Consider the following 17,602-nt stretch of genomic DNA (forward strand, 5'->3'; position numbering starts at 1 on the left):
TGATTTAATAACCCCAGATTTCCTAGTGTGAAATGCATTTCCATCTTTCCCACTTCAGGTGGATTTATTTACAAATGCACTTCAGCTCAGAAATGTGGCTGTTCCCTTGCTCTGAGACAGTTGGAACGTTTTTTGGAGTAAGACAGACTCTCACTCCATTCCAGCAAATACAATCCATGTGCAGAAACATGCATGATGGCTAACCCTAGTATGCCAGCAGATGACAGAATATGACTTATGGGCAAGAGATAAGTGAGAGAAAAGGTTCAGCGCAGGACCCTGATGTGTTCACCATGCATCAAGGTGCACTAATGCTAAAGGATGACAGGCTGGAAGCCCCGAGTTGCTCTTTTGCTATTTCTATTTTATGGGAATACAGAAGGAAAACAGACTAGACTCTCCCCAGCCTACAAATCAATCCCAACCAGAGGAACATACTGCAAACTTTAGCTACAAAGAGATGGCCAAATAACTTTCACTTTTAGTCAGAACCAACAAAAGAATCTATTTTACCACTTAATATCAAAATGGGCCCGCTAATCCCAAACTGTTTATCAGGTTCTGAAATTCAAGACTTCGCTATTTTGCATTCTGCAAAGGCTGATCCAGGTTATTTAACAGAATAATAAAGCTAAGCCTGAACAAATGGAGATGCCCTCTGCACATGCTATGGAGCACTCTTATTATTTAATGTGCTCCGGGATGAGCAGTAACTTTGAAAAACAATTCTGGGTCCTGTCAAGCTACAGTTCAAGGGGTTAATTGCTTTAAAAATAAGTGCTGGACCTCAAGTGCTGGAAATCTGGCATCCTAATTTTCTCGTGTAGGGGAGAAACTGACTGTGGTTCTCCCATGATGAGAGGAACACTCTTCCCATGATCAGAGGCACTCTACTTTGCCATGGTTGGACCCTAGTGTTTACAAACATTTAGAACTGAACCCTGGTTCAAATCAAGTACTCACCACAAACCTAAAATTAATTTCACCTGGAAAATCCATAGCCAGGGGGTACAAACATATTGAGAAGTCCGAAGTGATAGCATCACATTTTTAAGAATGAACGTTCCTTGTTTTAGGCTCAAGTGCTGGACAAATATTACATTATCTCTAGATGGGGGCAATTCTAGGACTCTGGGATTTGTCCAGCTCTTCTCTCAGCCACACGTGAACCAGGTTCTATACAAAACCAAGCCCCCTTGCTGAGGCTCAGATGTTCAGGGACACTTCCTTCCCCCATGCACTAAACCTATCAGCCACTTCATTATGTCCCATTGTCCCAAGTTCCAGACCAAACCTCAAACACACTTGACTACCGTACTTTAAAAATCACTACCCTTAAAGCCCGTTTCACAGACTCTACATGGTACTCACCTGCCACAGGTATGGCGTGGATCTGTGCCCGTGACAGGAGTTCCAGCGATGGCTCGTGTCCAGAAACTCCATCTGAAGAAAAACACGATTCAGTTTCGTAAATTGTCTGCAACATCTCTGGCAGTCCCCACACCGAGGATACAAGAAGCATGCCAAGGAGTGATTGCAAACACTGCCGTTATTCCACTGCAGCTTCCCTTTACGACAATCCGTCGTTGCACAACCAAAGGCTTCGGGGAGGTGTCTCTTTTGAGGCTATATTGCCATCTCAAACCATCCAACATCCCCTCCCCTCTCAAGCCAGCCGCGAAGAACACACACACATCTGTTTTCTTCTGGAAGCGTTGTCTTCTTCTTGGGAAAAAAAGTTGAATTGTTTTGCAGCAACAGCGGCAGTGGCGAGGAAAACCCCCAAGAATAAATCAAAGCCACCAGGGAAGGAAAGCAAAATAGTTGCAGATGAAAATCTCCTTGCAGGGGAAAGAAGTGGAAGGGATAGAACTATTTTCTCAACTCCAGAAGGAAAGGGGAGAAGAGTCGGAAGATGCAGAAGGAGGCAGAGGAGAAAAAGATGCAAAGGGGGGGGGGATAAAAAGGTTTACATCTCAGGTGTGGCTCAATTCACCAGGGAAGGAGGGGTTGAAGCAACATCTCCTCAGGCATGAAAAAGAAAAACCCAAAACACCAGGGCAATGAATCTAGTCTCTAGCAGAGGAGAGATCGAACAAAAAAGGAGAGCCCACGGCTCTTTGGCACTCTCACAAAAGGCCCCTTTTCGTGAGACGCAAGGCTCCCTTCTTGCGATTGTTTCTCATCCCTGCCACCAAGCGAGATGGCTTCTGCCGGGGGTGACCTGAAATAGAACGTAGGGGAGGAGCCAGCTATAAATAAACCCAGCCAAGCTCTCTGGGAGCTGGGATGGTTCAGGCAAGAGGAGCTGCCTGCCTATCAGAAGCTGCATTTCAACCACAGGGGTCAGTGGAAGAGATTCCCCGGGGAGGAAAGGCTGTGCCAGCTGCCAAGCCAAGAGAAGGGGAAGCAAGGCAAGAACAAAAGGGGGTGGGATGGCTGCTTCTGTGTTGTGGATGCCACAGTCTACCTACAGATGGAGCCTGGCCAGTTCATTAAAGCCCAGTGATTTCAAATGTGTATTCCTTGGGAGGGGGGCGTGATTTAAAAAGGAAAGCTAAGGGCCGCAATCCTACATCAACTGTTAAGAGATATTAACGATGCATGTACTCTTCAAAACAAAACAAGACAAAACAAAGAAAAACATCACAGTAACTAAAACGTTATGTCCAAATAAGTCATGTGTACAGTTATGGACAACTTATGTACAGTGGTACCTCGGGTTACAGACGCTTCAGGTTACAGACGCTTCAGGTTACAGACTCCGCTAACCCAGAAATAGTACCTCGGGTTAAGAACTTTGCTTCAGGATGAGAACAGAAATCACGCGGCGGCGGCAACGGGAGGCCCCATTAGCTAAAGTGGTACTTCAGGTTAAGAACAGTTTCAGGTTAAGTACGGACCTCCAGAATGAAGTAAATACTTAACCCGAGGTACAACTGTATATCAGCATTTGCACTGAAGCCGCAACTTCCCGGCCACTGGAAATTTGCAAACTCCAAAATCTCTGGTTCCTGAGATTTCACAAAGTACAGTATTGCACTGCTTATATTCAACAGTTGGGAGCCTGATTATAAAAGCAAACAAAAAACCACAGAGAAAAAGACAGACAGACAGAAGGTAAGACTATCAAATGAGGTATAAATTGTTGTCAATGGAATTAATAAAGCATGCCTTTTTATTACATGGAGTATCTTGAATGAGTTAACTGATGCTGTACTGGCCCATCCTTGCCCCTCCCAGTAAATAACAAACAGTAGACTGGTGTGCTGCTTCATAACCAGTGTGGTGTCCAAAGAGCATTCTGATTTTCAAAGGTTTTTGAAACCCTTGGTATCCCTTCCACCAGCTCTTATTAACACAAGCCCTGTGCATGTACATCCCTTATGGCAGCAGTTCTCAACCTGTGGGTCCCCAGATGTTGTTGGACTACAGCTCCCATCATCCCTGAGCTCTGGCCTTGCTAGCTACGGGTGATGGGAGTTGTAGTTCAACAACATCTGGGGACCCACAGGTTGAGAACTGCTGCCTTACGGCATGGGTAGGCAAACTAAGGCCCGGGGACCGGATCCAGCCCAATTGCCTTCTAAATCTGGCCCGCAGATGGTCCGGGAATCAGCATGAGTAGAATGTGTCCTCTTATTTAAAATGCATCTCTGGGTTATTTGTGGGGCCTGCCTGGTGTTTTTACATGAGAAGAATGTGTGCTTTTATTTAAAATGCATTTGTGGGGCATTTTCTTTTTTTCCCTTCAAAATATAGTCCGCCAGCCCCCCCACACACACACAAGGTCTGAGGGACAGTGGACCAGCCCCCTGCTGAAAAAGTTTGCTGACCCCTGCCTTACGGTGCAATCCTACACATTTAACTCAGAACGTAAGTCCCCATTACGTTCAGTAGCGCTTATTCCCAGGCATGCATGCACTCCATACCATACATGGTAAGCTCGGGGGTGGGAGTGGGGGAATAGCTTAGTTGCAGGGCATATACTTTGCGTGGAGAAGTTTTCAAGTTCAACCCTGGCATATCCAGGCAGAGTTTGAAAAGAGCCCTGCCAGCAACCCTGGAGACCCATGGCCAGTCAATGCATGTGGACAACACGAGCTGTGTTCGCATGTCACAGCTTACTGCACTCCTCTGATATCAGCAAGCCAAGATCCCTGACTTAGCATTACACCCATACTGTGGCTTGTTTTGCTCGAGACAATAACACAGAAACCCCAAAACAACAAAAATGGTATCGAAAATTATTTAGAAGCAGACAAAACAAAGACTGCATGCAAAACAAACATATATTGTTTCTTATGCTCTTGCGGAGTATTCTCCTTTGTTTTGGTTGCTTTTACCCCAAACACATTATGATGTGAAGATTAAGGTTTGTTCTTGGCTCACCCATCATGGTTTGTTTGGAGAAAAACAAACCATGATCGCGGGTGAGTGGCAAACTAGGTGAGTGGCAAACTAGATGCTCCATGCCCATGGTTCACTGCAATGTGTTGACTAGGTTATGGAGTCAATCTTCTGACAAAGCACCTTAGTATGTTACAGGCACCATCTTCGAAGAGGCAGTCCTTATTGTATGAGAATCACAGAACTGCAGGGGTGGAAGGGAAGGATTCTAGAACCCCCAGTTTTCCTATGTACATATACTGTACTTCTATTTTTTAAACAAAACAAAGCAGTGACCTTCTAGTCAACACTGTTTCTTTTGCTTGCCATGCTCAGTTTCCTTCTCCTTCTTGGTGATCATGCAGATCATTAACTTGCTTGGAGCACCCCAGCCTCCAAGTGTAGGACAACTGCAGAAATGATCTTCTGAGGCCTTCCCCACATCACACCCCTTTTTAAAGAAACACCAACATATCTGACTTCTGACCCATAAGAGATTCAGCAATGCCTGCTCAGTTTCTTCCAAACCATTATATCCCTCAAGCCTCAACAGTTGCGCTCAGTGGCTATTCACTATTTTCATTTACTGTGGTAGCACCCTGCCTGCAGGAGGCATGCCCCCTTAATGTTAACTGTGAGGGATAAGGAAACACAAATATATTCAAAGCTGTTCATGCATGTTTACCTTAAATTTTTAAAGCGTATTCAAGTCTTTAGCCCTCTTAGTTGTGAAGATATAATTAAAAGCAGGCAGGCAGTGTTCTGTCACGAACCAATACAAATTAATAACTTCAGATACCGTACATTTACGGCACACCATTTACAGCTATACAATTATCCTCCTCCTCTTTAGGACCCTTCATCACAAAACCTGGGGCTGCAGGCCTACCGAAATCCTTTGCTATCAACAGCAAGATCTTAGATGACTCTGTACTGAAGTCAGAGCAGGAGGATTGTCCAGAGGGAGAAGGTTAGCAATCTTACTTGCGCAATATCCTTATTGCATAAGATAGGGGGTTGTTAAATCATGCTCGCAACCCTGAGAAATAGATCACTGCTAATCCTGTTTTCACAGACAGGAAACAAAAGATGGAGAAAGGCCTTGCAATTAATTTGGGGCAGTGGAGGAGTCAAAATCCAATGCTCTTTCAGTTCCCAGGTGTATATATATCACTCTCTCTGCTTCCAACCCAGCCAAGATAACAAGATGCACATGGAAAAACAGAATGTCAATCCATGGCATCGCCAGGTGGAGTTGAGAAAGGCTTGTGGCTGAATCACTGAAAAGCCACGGCCCACTCAGAAATAAGGGTCCTATAAACTCAAGCTTGCTCTTCATATTCCCCACATGCTATAGCAATAGGTCACAGACTGCGTATCACTGCAGCCGTTTGGATATTTCGAGGCAGGTCAAGAGCAAGGCCTGTATTTACCAGCACGTTAATTTAAAACCTAGGCTTTTAAAATAGCCCTGCGTTATTTATAGCTCTCTGAGACCACTCTACCCCCTCCCTCTACCCCCCCCCCTCATGTGCTTTTGGACTTTATTTTGGACTTGACGTCAAATAAGCTATTTATATAGGCATGATGGGACGAGAGAAGACAGGAGCCCTTTCGTCCCCACACCCCTCTTTGCATGCTTGGCCTTTGGTTCACGTCAAGGGAGAGGGTCACTATACAAGGAAAGGCGATATTCCACATGGCTGCCCTCCTCACCTTGAGGCCTTGATTTTTACCTCAGGAGGAGCAGTCACCACACCACGGGGCTTCCTGTCTTAAACTGCCCCTGCCTAGCCAGAAAGCAGATGGACAAACATACATTTTTTTGCTTTGCTACCATGTAATTGTGCAAAAGGAAAATTATGTTTGAAAAGGCAACTACCAAGGCTGCAAACAGTGATATCCCCCCCCCAAGCCCTGAAAAGCTTTGAAATGACCTTTCAGGAGAATATATTTTCATGGGGCAAATGTTCTGCTGTTGCCGGATCCAGATATCTTCCCCCGCAGAGGAAGGCTTTTGTTATGAGGGAATAACACCTCCTCAACAGTACGCCCGCAATATTTTGTCTATGTAACTCAAGGTTGAGGCATATTTCCTTCAAGCTAATACATCTGTTACATTTGCAAGTAACATGCAGTGTGCTGTTTCAGGAGTGTAGATAAAATATATTGCTATCAAACAGCAAAACATGTTTTTGTAAAGTTTTATGTTTGAAGAAGTTTTTAGAAGCGTAAGAATTTCTTCTCTCTCTTTTTTTTCAAAGGAGAGACACGCAAAAATATATCTACCACAGGCAAAACTCCTGTCCATTACATTGGGACATGATAACGGTCATTCTAACATAGGATTTACTCAATAACAACTCCCCGCCCCCCCAAAAAAAGAAACCTTGAAAGATTTACTCTAACAAGGAAAAATGATCGCAGCGGATGGAAAAGTAAATGCTACAGACATTTCAGATCCAGAGGTTTGTGGTTAGGAGCTCCTTTTCCGCTGTAAACTATAGAACAGTGTGGCTTTTACGTTCTTTGGAGAACAAGGAAATTTTGCCTACTTACCGTATTTTTTGCACCATAACACTCACTTTTTTCCTCCTAAAAAGTAAGGGGAAATGTCTGTGCGTGTTATGGAGGGAATGCCTACGGGTGGCATGCCTACGGATTTTCCTCCTCTAAAAACTACGTGCGTGTTATGGTCGGGTGCGTGTTATAGAGCGAAAAATACGGTAATTTTTCTGAACAGCTGCAAGGTATTTGGTGACATACAGTTGTTTATCCATTTTGCCAAGCTCTAGTGGTGGCAAGCCTGTAACATTATCTAGCATTGATTAAAACCCAAAGCTGAGCCTGACTGTCTAAGATGAAATCTAGAACTGAATAATACCCAAAGATGAACCTTGCCTAAATAATCTAACCCTTAATCACCTTAATGCAGGGGTCGGCAACCTTTTTCAGCAGGGGGCCGGTCCACCGTCTCTCAGACCATGTGATGGGCTGGACTATTTTTTTTGGGGGGGGAATGAACGAATTCCTATGCCCCACAAATAACCCAGAGATGCAGTTTAAATAAAAGGACACATTCTACTCATGTAGAAACACACAGATTCCCGAACCGACCGCGGGCCGGATTGAGAAGGCAATTGGGCCGTATCCAGCCCACGGGCCTTATGTTGCCTACCCTTGCCTTAATGTGTCACCCGTTCCACAGAATTTTACAGCCTGATCCAGCAAGGTAAGGTAAAAGGTAAAGGACCCTAGGACAGTTAAGTCCAGTCAAAGTTGACTATGGGGTTGCATCGCTCATCTTGCTTTCAGGCCGAGGGAGCCAGCGTTTGTCCACAGACAGCTTTCCGGGTCATGTGGCCATCATGACTAAACCGCTTCTGGCGCAATGGAACACCGTGACAGAAACCATAGCGCACGGAAATGCAGTTTACCTTCCCGCCACAGCAGTACCTATTTATCTACTTGCACTGGTGTGCTTTCGAAGTGCTAGGTTGGCAGGAGCTGGGACAGAGCAACAGGAGTTCACCCCATCATGGGGATTCGAACTGCCGACCTTCCAATCAGCAAGCCCAAGAGGCTCAGTGGTTTAGACCACAGCGCCACCCGCGTCCCGATCCAGCAAGACAGTCACATGGATACCAGCGAGGTCAGCATCCTACACTATGTAAGAATGCACGAAGAGGCCAATTGGATCGGGGCCAAGGCCTACCTTGTCCAGCATCCTGCTTCCCCCCAAGGGCCCACAAGACACCTCTGGGAAGCCGACCCTTTTATAATGCTACTCCCCAACAGCTGATATTTAGTGGTATACTCCCAGGACCACACAGGTTCCATTTAACTATCATGACAAATAGCTACTGACTGGATGATCTATCACCTGTGAATTTGTCTAATCCTCTTTTTAAGCTACATTAGCTAGTAGCCATAATCAGTGCTGGTGAGACCCCAGCCACCCACTTCTTAACTTTGCCCAGAGACATTCTATGCATTTATGCAAATCTAAGTCCTGTGCCTATACCCAGATTTCTCAAAAGCACCTAGCAACACCCCTGATGCACTACATAAAAATAGATTTTCTCCTGAATCTACTACCCATCGGTTTCACTGACTACTCATAAGACTGCAACCTACATGCATTTGACTTGTGCACATTCAGCTTTATGAGCACGACAAAATAAATAAAATTAAAAGGGGGCAGAAAGGGGACGGGCATCCAGGGAAAGAGTCTTTTGCAATCCCACCCGCCATTGCACCCAATGTGTTTTGACTATACGCAGTTTTGGCTTTAGGCACAATCCCTGGAATGTACTGCCTGCGTAAGATGTGGGCTTACTGTAACCACGAATTCTAGCACTATGAGAAAGGGAGAAATGTTTAATCTATGCCAAGTGTAATTTTATACAATGACCTAGTTTGCACATCACATTAAACCATAATTATTAGTGGCAATAATTATGGTTTAATGGACTATGCTGAATCAGAAAAGTTAACAGTTAAAATAAGAGAACTTCACAATGATTGCTTTATGGAAGAATGGAAGTCCTTTTTGGACTATTTAAAGAAATATTATGATGAATTTGCGATTTGAACTATGAGCGTCAGAAGATATTAGAGATTATTGTACCATTGTTATGATATAAGAGAGGGAAGATAGCAAGGGGGAGGGGGGAAAAACATGGAAAATGGGATAGGAAGTCAACAAAACCAAACAAAAATCTATTATGTTTTGGAATGTTTATGTGAAATTTCTGGAAATTTAATAAAATATATCTAAAACATAAACCATAATTATTAGTGGACACAACAACTGAAGTTGCAGGTGCTTTGCCCCTTCCCCACTCCTGCTGCCCCGGACGAACAAGTAATGGTCTAGCTTGTCATGTCTTCCAGGCCTGCAAATCATGAGCTTAAAATCAGAAAACATGGCAAGCCAGATTATGGTTTGTTTCCCAGCAGGAGCAGGGAAGGAGCAGAACACACACAATTTCAGCGGTATTTTTAACTACGGTTTAATGTGATGTGCGAAGCAGGCCAGTGACTCAACTATACCTCGGTGCAAAGCAACAACTCACATAGCCCATAGCAACATCACACAACAACACTAATCACAAGATTGTAAGTGAAGAACTCTCTTAGCAAACGCAAACACAAAGCACCTGTCAACTGGCAGAAACATTACTCGGCCTATTTTTCTCCCCATAAATTTGACAAAGAGTTTGGAAACAGAGGTAACAGTAGTCCTTAGCCCTGATGCTCTAAACCAGTGGTTAGGAAGGCTATATGGGAAGAAAAAGAGACAAGGTTCCAGCTCTGCTTCTATTAAACAGATCCAAATCCCCACTTCAGCTATTCTTAATATTTTCAATATGCTGCTATATGCTGTAAGCTCCAAGTCCAAAGGCAATATATGTATTTGAATCTTAACTGCTGTAAAGCAAAACAACAATAGGAGGGGGTTATTTCCTTCATGTCCTGGTTGGACAGTGAAGGAAACAGACTGCTAGGCTAGGTGGACCTTTGGTTTGATCCTGCATAGCTCTTCTTATGTTCTTAAGTGACATACAAGCATTTGCATCATGGAGATAACTATTTTGCAAGAAAAAGACCTTGTGCTTGTTTGGGGAGTGGGGATGGCATATAGACTATACAATACTAAGGCCAAAAGAGTCTGCCATGGTGCAGTAGCCCAGTAAGTTAAGAGGCTTACAATAAAAACCAGCAATATCAATATACAGGGGCTGAAGTGCTGCACAACGCCACACGCCATCTTTTTGCTTTGCCTCAGGCAGCAAAATATATTGGGCCAGTCCAGACCACCAACTCCCTTGCTAGAGGCAGAGAGTGGGCAACCAACCAGTTGCTGCTCCTCATAGCCACCACTGTTCAACTGCTCACCTCCTTTAGGCCAGAGGGAGAGGGAAAGCAGTGCTGCAGGCCTATGGGGCTCACAGGGGTCCCCTGCTAGGGTGTGGGGCTTAGCAGGTGACAGACTGTGCTCAACCTGGCTCCTGAGATGTTTGCACCCCTGATCATCTCTTTTCTGCCTTACCCAAGTCATCTCACCCACCTTGATCTAGTGTCTCAGTTACCTTCTGTGGATGCTTTGCCACGTTCCTATCCTCCTTCCATTGTCTTTGGGTGTCTTGCTAAAATATGCTGGTGACTGCTGTGAAGATGAATGGGGGGGCGGGGCGGGATAGCTAACAAACTACAGTTCCCATGATTCTTTGGGGGAAGCCAGGACTGCTTAAAGTGGTATCATACTACAGTCGTACCTTGGATCCTTGCGAGTCGAACATTTTGGATCCCGAACGCCGCAAACCTGGAAGTGAGTGTTCCAGTTTGCAAACATTCTTTGGAACCTGAACGTCCGATGTGACTTCCACGGCTTCCAATTGGCTACAGGAGCTTCCTGCAGCCAATCGGAAGCCGCGTTTTGGTTTCTGAACGTTTTGGAAGTCAAACGGACTTCCGGAACAGATTCTGTTCCACTTCCAAGGTACCACTGTACTTTAAAGGTATAGTGCATATGTTTCCAAACTTGGGTCCCTCCTCTCCCCGCAACCATGGCTATAAATTGCTTAAGTGTGGGGCTGACAAGGAAACACTCGCTCCAATAAAATAGATAGCATTAGTGGACAGAACGGTTTTACAGTTGCAATGCATTATTTGTGTCACAAGAAGTTCACCCAATTGATTTTGGATGCAGTCAGAGCACATTTCCCGTATGGGCATAATCATTTTCATTCAGACTGGGCCTTGAGGCTGCACATAAGCTTTTCAGGGTAGGAACAAGTACATCCTCTTTGTATGGAGGGCCAGCCAGCATTGTGGTCAACAAGCAGCATTTAATTTGGACGTCCACATTGCTCATCCTTTGAGGAGATCTCAAAGGACAGATGGGAAAAGTGATTACTAAAGACTTCTCTCATCCCAGAAGGAAAAATGGAGGAATTGTTTCCAAAATGAGTGGTGCCAGTATTTGAAGCCTGCCTAGAATTCAGATCCTCTGCCAGGACAGCCTGTACTGCCCCCTAGTTCCAGATCTGGGGGGTGCTAGTTGTGGGAGAAAGGCACTTTGCACGGTTGCAGAGGCACATTTTATCATTACAAGCAATTGTTGCTTTATGTGTTCTAGGGGTTAGTCCTGGCCCTTAAAAGCCAGTTTCAGCTCGGGATCACATATGATCCCGCAACTGGGGAGAAATTTTGGTGACTCTCCATAAAAAGGGAACAGCCAACGTCCCAAGCCGGCCTGAAAGATATATCCTTTGACCTAGAAACTCAGACTTCTATCCCTGACCTTTTAAGGGATGCTAATTGTTCTAATGAAACAGCTGCACTCTGAACATGCACAAAGGTATACTTCAGTAAAACCTCACGTAGAGAAGCTTGAGCCCTGAGTATTAAAAACAAGTTCCAAAAATTATCCCGTGATTTAATTTAATCCCTACATCTGGGTTATAGAAGTATACAGAGTTTGAGAAACAGCCTGGCTTACCTAAAACACTTTTCTTTTCTTAGCTGAATTTCTGTAAGCAAAGCACGCAACTCTGATACTGTGTTATGGCTTCCCCTCAGCAGAGAGGAATGTGCTCTGCGCATGCACAGAGGCACTCTGCCAAAAACACAATATATACCTTAAGATTTAAGAGCAAACACTATTAAGCTGGAAATCCTCAGCTCAAACCACAGCTCATCTAAGCACCTTCTCTTATCTTTCAGCCCTCGCCTCCTTTCCCCCAGTCTGCAAATACATGATAATAACACTGGTCTTCCTTACAGGAGCATTGCAAGGGTTATTAAGATAAATCTATGCAAAATATTCTGAGCACTGAGACATGGGGGAAGCACTACAGAAATATTAGGCGCATCACTATCACTTGTTGTTGGAGAGCCTCCCTTAGTGTTAATTTAACACCGGCGCTGAGCAACCCCCCTTGTTTGTTACATAAGAGAGCAAGCGAGTGTCAGGGGGACATGGTAGAGGAAGGAAGGAAGGAAGGAAGGAAGGAAGGAAGGAAGGAAGGAAGAAAGAAAGAAAGAAAGAAAGAAAGAAAGAAAGAAAGAAAGAAAGAAAGAAAGAAAGAAAGAAAATAATAGGGCTCCGCAGCAGCGACAAAAAAAGTGGCATTCCCGTTGATGCAGCTTTCACAAGGCAGGAGAGGGGCTTACTCTCAGCTAGGCCAGAAGTAGACATAAATGTGGCGTTGCTATGGAGACCGTCAAGACTGCCATCTTGCACCTCCCGGCATTTGTTGATAGCATTTTAATATGGCCTTTACAAAGCTGATTCAAAGAGAAAGTCGGCGTGCAGCGCCTCTGCTACACGTCATGCCAAAGGAGTTGTACTCCGTTCATTTTTGTAACGTTCTTAAGCAGCACAGGGGACACATCTTGTTCTTCCCCTCTCCCCCATTTTGTTCTCCCAGGTTAGGATGAGAGAGGCAGGGACCGGCCCAATGTTTGCCCAGTGATGTTTGCGTCTCCTTGATTCTAGTCCAACGTCTTAACCGCTACCCCACACTGGTCGAGCCACAACCCACCTCCTCACATTTGTGAGAAGACTGGCAGGAAGTCTTCTGAGCTGCAGCTCCCTCTCTGGATATTAAGCTCATAATAGGGCCACTAAAGCGATTTGTTTAATGGAAGACCCTTAATATGAAAAGGATGCATGGATTCTTCCACAAAATGATTTTTATATATACAGTGGTACCTCGGGTTAAGTACTTAATTCGTTCCGGAGGTCCGCTCTTAACCTGAAACTGTTCTTAACCTGAAGCACCACTTTAATGGGGCCTCCTGCCGCCGCCGTGCCGCCGGAGCATGATTTCTGTAACCTGAAGCGTATGTAACCCGAGGTACCACTGTGTATATATATATAGATATTTTTTGCATAATATGGATCACACGTGTTGGAATTGTCTTGCGGTGTTGTTAATGTAGAAATCAAAAGCAAGATAAGCAGGGAATATGCAAATCTGAGCTGAAAGCAGTCTTGACACATCAGCAGAACATGTGTGACCAGGGCTGAAATGACCCAGAAAGCATTATATAATGCTCCAGCCAATCAGACCAAGACAGGGAAGTTCTATCATTTCGGGGATTTTTCTCTGCTAGCTGAGCAGCCGAGACCTGGTCCCACAGGGCTCAGTAACGCATCTGTATATCTCTGAGGATGGCTAAGTTCCCCAACTATAAAATGGAATGTTGTTAACATAAACCCAGACCACTATCTCCACACTCACTAATGACAGCACCAAAGAAGCCAGTTTTTATATTGCAATTTTTAGCAGCAATTTCGTCATTTTTTTCCCTAATGTTTCCTCCATGTGAGTTTGGAACTTGCTTTAAAAAATATTTTTCAGCAGATTATTGTTATTAGGCATGTATTATGTTTTATAATTGTACCCAGTATGAGCAGGTAATAACTTAGGTTATGAGGCTCTGTATTTTACAGGTGCCATCAAGTTCATTCCTGGGATGATATTGCATATAATTTGACATTGCTGCTTAGTATACATATTAGGTACTATTACTTATTTATGGCATTTTGTAAGATTTATACATCACATGATTGTAGAAAAAAACCTGACTATTATTATGAAATACCCCTAGTGCAACCAAGGGGGCTGGAGGAGGGAGTTTAGATTCAAATGGCTTCTTTCAGCACTTTGAATCCAAATTGCTTCCTCTACAGGGGGAAGATGCTCTGTTTAAAAACGTTCTTAAACACAGCGTTTCTTCATCTCCAGAGCAAACATCTTCGAAGGCACATTCCCAGTGCCAATCAGCTGATTGGTGCTGAAAGCATGTATTCAAAGGAGGCTGATTTAACTGCCAACCAGCTGATCAGCCATTAGAGCAACCCCTTCTAAACTTTGGCAGGTATCATTCACCCAACGTCATTATTACATCACATGACCAACAAGTTCTGCCCACCTGTCCAAGCTGGCATGCAGGGGTGTTAGATTTTGGAATTCTGCCCACCATCTACATCAGGGTTTCCCAAACTTGGGTCTCAAGCTGGTTTGGGACTACAATTCCCATCATCCCTGACACTAGTCCTGCTAGTTAGGGATGATGGAAGTTATAGTCCAAAAACAGTTACAGACCCAAGTTTGGAAAACCCTGATCTAGATCCAGTTCTCCCTTGATTTACAAGATCAGCTGGGATTAGACTACAGTCATAACTCAGGTTACAGTCGCTTCAGGTAGCGTTTTTTTCGGGTTGTGAACCGCCGAAACCCAGAAGTACCAGAACGGGTTATTTCTGGGTTTCGGTGGTCGCACGTGTGCAGAAATGCTAAATTGCACTTTGCGCATGCACAGAAGCGCTGAATCACAACCCGTGAGTGCACAGACGCACAAATGCTGTGGATTGCGAACATGCATCCCGCACGGATCACGTTCGCGACCCGAGCGTCCACTGTATTGTAAAAGTAACTGCAAAGGCAATCCTCACATAATGATGAGTCAGACTTCCTGGCTTTTCGCGGTTTATCAGCAGCAAGCAAGTGTAGTAGTGTGTGCCAGCCGACCACTCTTCCCCTGGTGCACGTGAGACAAACTTGGAAGCCTTGGCTTCCCATTATGTCCAAACCAAGAATTATGGTTTGTTGCTCTCTAGCATGCTAACAACAAACCATGGCTTCAGTTTACTTTGAAGACTGCAGCTTATTGGGAAGCAACAGAACAACAGAATCCCTGGTTCAGAAGTTAACAGGAAGCCAAGGCTCCCTAGTTTGTTCATATCATTCGTGTCAGGGGAGGGGAGAAGCGGGAACAGTTGGTCAGTGGCACAAGCATGTTGCTTGTTGCTCATAACAGTATGATAAACCAGAAAATCTAGCTTATGAACATGTCCAATGATGCTGTGAATTTGACCAATGTCTTGCATTTTCCTGGGAGTTCTCCTAACTTCCTACCGTACTCACAATTGCCTTGATTGTTGAAATTGCTTCTGCATTTGGGTCTGGCAGCCTGTCTACATGGGTCCCTGAAGCCGGGCAGACCAGACAGACAGTTAGGCTCTATTCTCTGCTGGCTATAAATGCCTTTGCTCCATGAGGGGTGGACTCGTCGTTCAAGAGCTTAAGATCTGCCTTGCTGGATAAGACCATTTTGTTCCCAGTAAATGACTGGTCAGCTGTCTGTAAGAAGCTGAACAAAGCAGGCAAGAGCAGTTTTCTCCCAAGAGAAACTTTGTCAGAGGCATGCACATCCCTCTGAATATGAAGGATCTGTTTAGCTATTATGACTACAGGACCTTGATGAATGAGCCAATCATGAATGTGCCACTCTAATCCTTTTCAAAATTAATTAGACCGGAACTGTATACAGTATTCTAAATACGGCTGCATTTTGATGCTTGCCGTTTCATTTTCAAACTCTTCTCTATTCATCCTCGGCACAGGGAAGTTCAACGGCACTGTCACAGCGCACAGATATTTCCAGCGAGTTTTCCGGCACAATCCTAAATGCTCCTTCATGGCTAGTTGCAAGCAGTTCAGAGTCAACCAGCTAATGTGCGCTTAGGAAATTTTATTTAATTTTTGTTGTTGTTGTTCAGACACCAAAATGCAAAACAGATGAACCTAAACAGGCTGACTCTGTATGGCTCACTGGTGATTGAATTTAGCTGCTGCACTGTCTCTTACAATTTTGTTGTGGTGTTCGACTTGTTTTTAAGATGTTATAAGTCACCTTGAGTGCTATGTTTTTAGCAGAAAGGCAAAATATCAGTGGTTCTAATAACAGAAGCTCCCGGGGAAAGGGGAGCTTTTGTTCATCACTACAAGGAGCTGCGAGGCGAGGACAGCTATGTGCATGTATGTGTACTGCATTATATCATGATGTGCATGGGATCACAGGTGTAAATTTGTTACTATAACGTTATGCAAGTGTCCGCTGGCAGGGGCTGCTCCAGATACATAGATAATGCATGCATTATACGTTGTACAGTGGTACCTTGGTTCTCAAATGCCTTGGTTCCCAAACACTGAAAACCCGGAAGCAAGTGTTCTGGTTTTTGAACGTTTTTCGGAAGCCGAACATACAATGCGGCTGTCAGTTATTGTTTCTGGGGCGCCTGCACCAATCAGAAGCTGCTCCTTGGTTTTTGAGTATTTCGGAAGTCAAACGGACTTCTGAACGGATAAGTTTGGTGCTTTTGTTTTTGCTATTTATTTTGCATTTTTGTTTTCGATGCTTTTCCGGTTCATTTGTTTTTATGACTGTGTGGAACCCAGTTCAGATACTGATTGACTGTGTGACTGCGGAAATGGATAAAATGGATAAAAGACCCCCCATCCAAACAATGAGTGCAGGTAAGAAAAAATAATAATTTCAATTTTTATCATCTACAATACCGTCTTATTTATTTTATAGTACAATACACTGATCATTGTTTTCATTTTATGGATCAATGGTCTCATGTTAAATTGCTGTTTTAACTCATGTTAAGTTGCTGTTTTAGGGGTTGTTTTTAAAAGTCTGGAACGGATTAATCCGTTTTGCATTACTTTCTATGGGAAAGCGTGCCTTGGTTTTGGAACGCTTTGGTTTTGGAACGGACTTCCAGAACCGATTAAGTTTGAGAACCAAGGTACCACTGTAGTAGGGACAAGTAGGGACCACTGGGACAAGAGGCGATTTTAGTCGGTTCATAACATTCTCTCTCCAACATTCTCTCTTCCCAACATTCCACCACCATATAGAATCACTGAAGGGGCATTCACACAAACAACTTCCCAGTAGTTTATGAACAATTATGCCCCTACTGCTGTTTGATACATCCTTACCAGCAAGGGATTGCTGTTACAATTGTTCCTAGAAGAGATGCACAAACTAGTCACCAAGTAGAATATCGGCTGCACAACATATTTTGCAAGAACAGGACACCCACCAGATTTGGCTGTTGCCTTATGCCAAGAATGAAGTTCGCAGTGGCAGAATGGCGGTTGCACCAGTGGGCTGCCACAACCAGATAGCACTCTGCAAGTGTAACTTTATGTCCTCCGGATCAGAAACAGTTGAACAGCGTAGCCTTTCTGCCTTCCATATCATTGAACCACCCCTACTTATTATGCAGGATTATTGAACAACCACTATTCAGAGCCTGGGGACAAAGCAGAGAGGAACTGCAGTAGCTACTCCTCACTGTAGTGGAAAGGCAGACAGCACAATGTCAGCGAAGCATGCTGCT

At 44.3% G+C, this 17,602-nt stretch overlaps 1 protein-coding gene across 3 annotated transcripts in view; it reads right to left on the reverse strand.

Moving 5' to 3' along the window:
• The window catches only part of HDAC5 (histone deacetylase 5), a 118,445-nt gene that overhangs the window by 88,012 nt on the left and 12,831 nt on the right, over window positions 1-17,602 (reverse strand). For 2 of the 3 annotated variants that reach the window (XM_082194317.1, XM_082194315.1), the window contains exon 1: window positions 1,372-1,687. In XM_082194317.1, coding sequence (XP_082050443.1) covers window positions 1,372-1,522 — 151 coding nt within the window. In that variant the 5' untranslated portion in view covers window positions 1,523-1,687. Of the gene's footprint in view, window positions 1-1,371; window positions 1,688-17,602 lie in introns of those variants that run through there. The other variant, XM_082194316.1, reaches the window with a different exon arrangement.

This window comes from Podarcis vaucheri, assembly GCF_965113315.1.
Source record: "Podarcis vaucheri genome assembly, chromosome: 13".
Lineage (NCBI taxonomy): Eukaryota > Metazoa > Chordata > Lepidosauria > Squamata > Lacertidae > Podarcis > Podarcis vaucheri.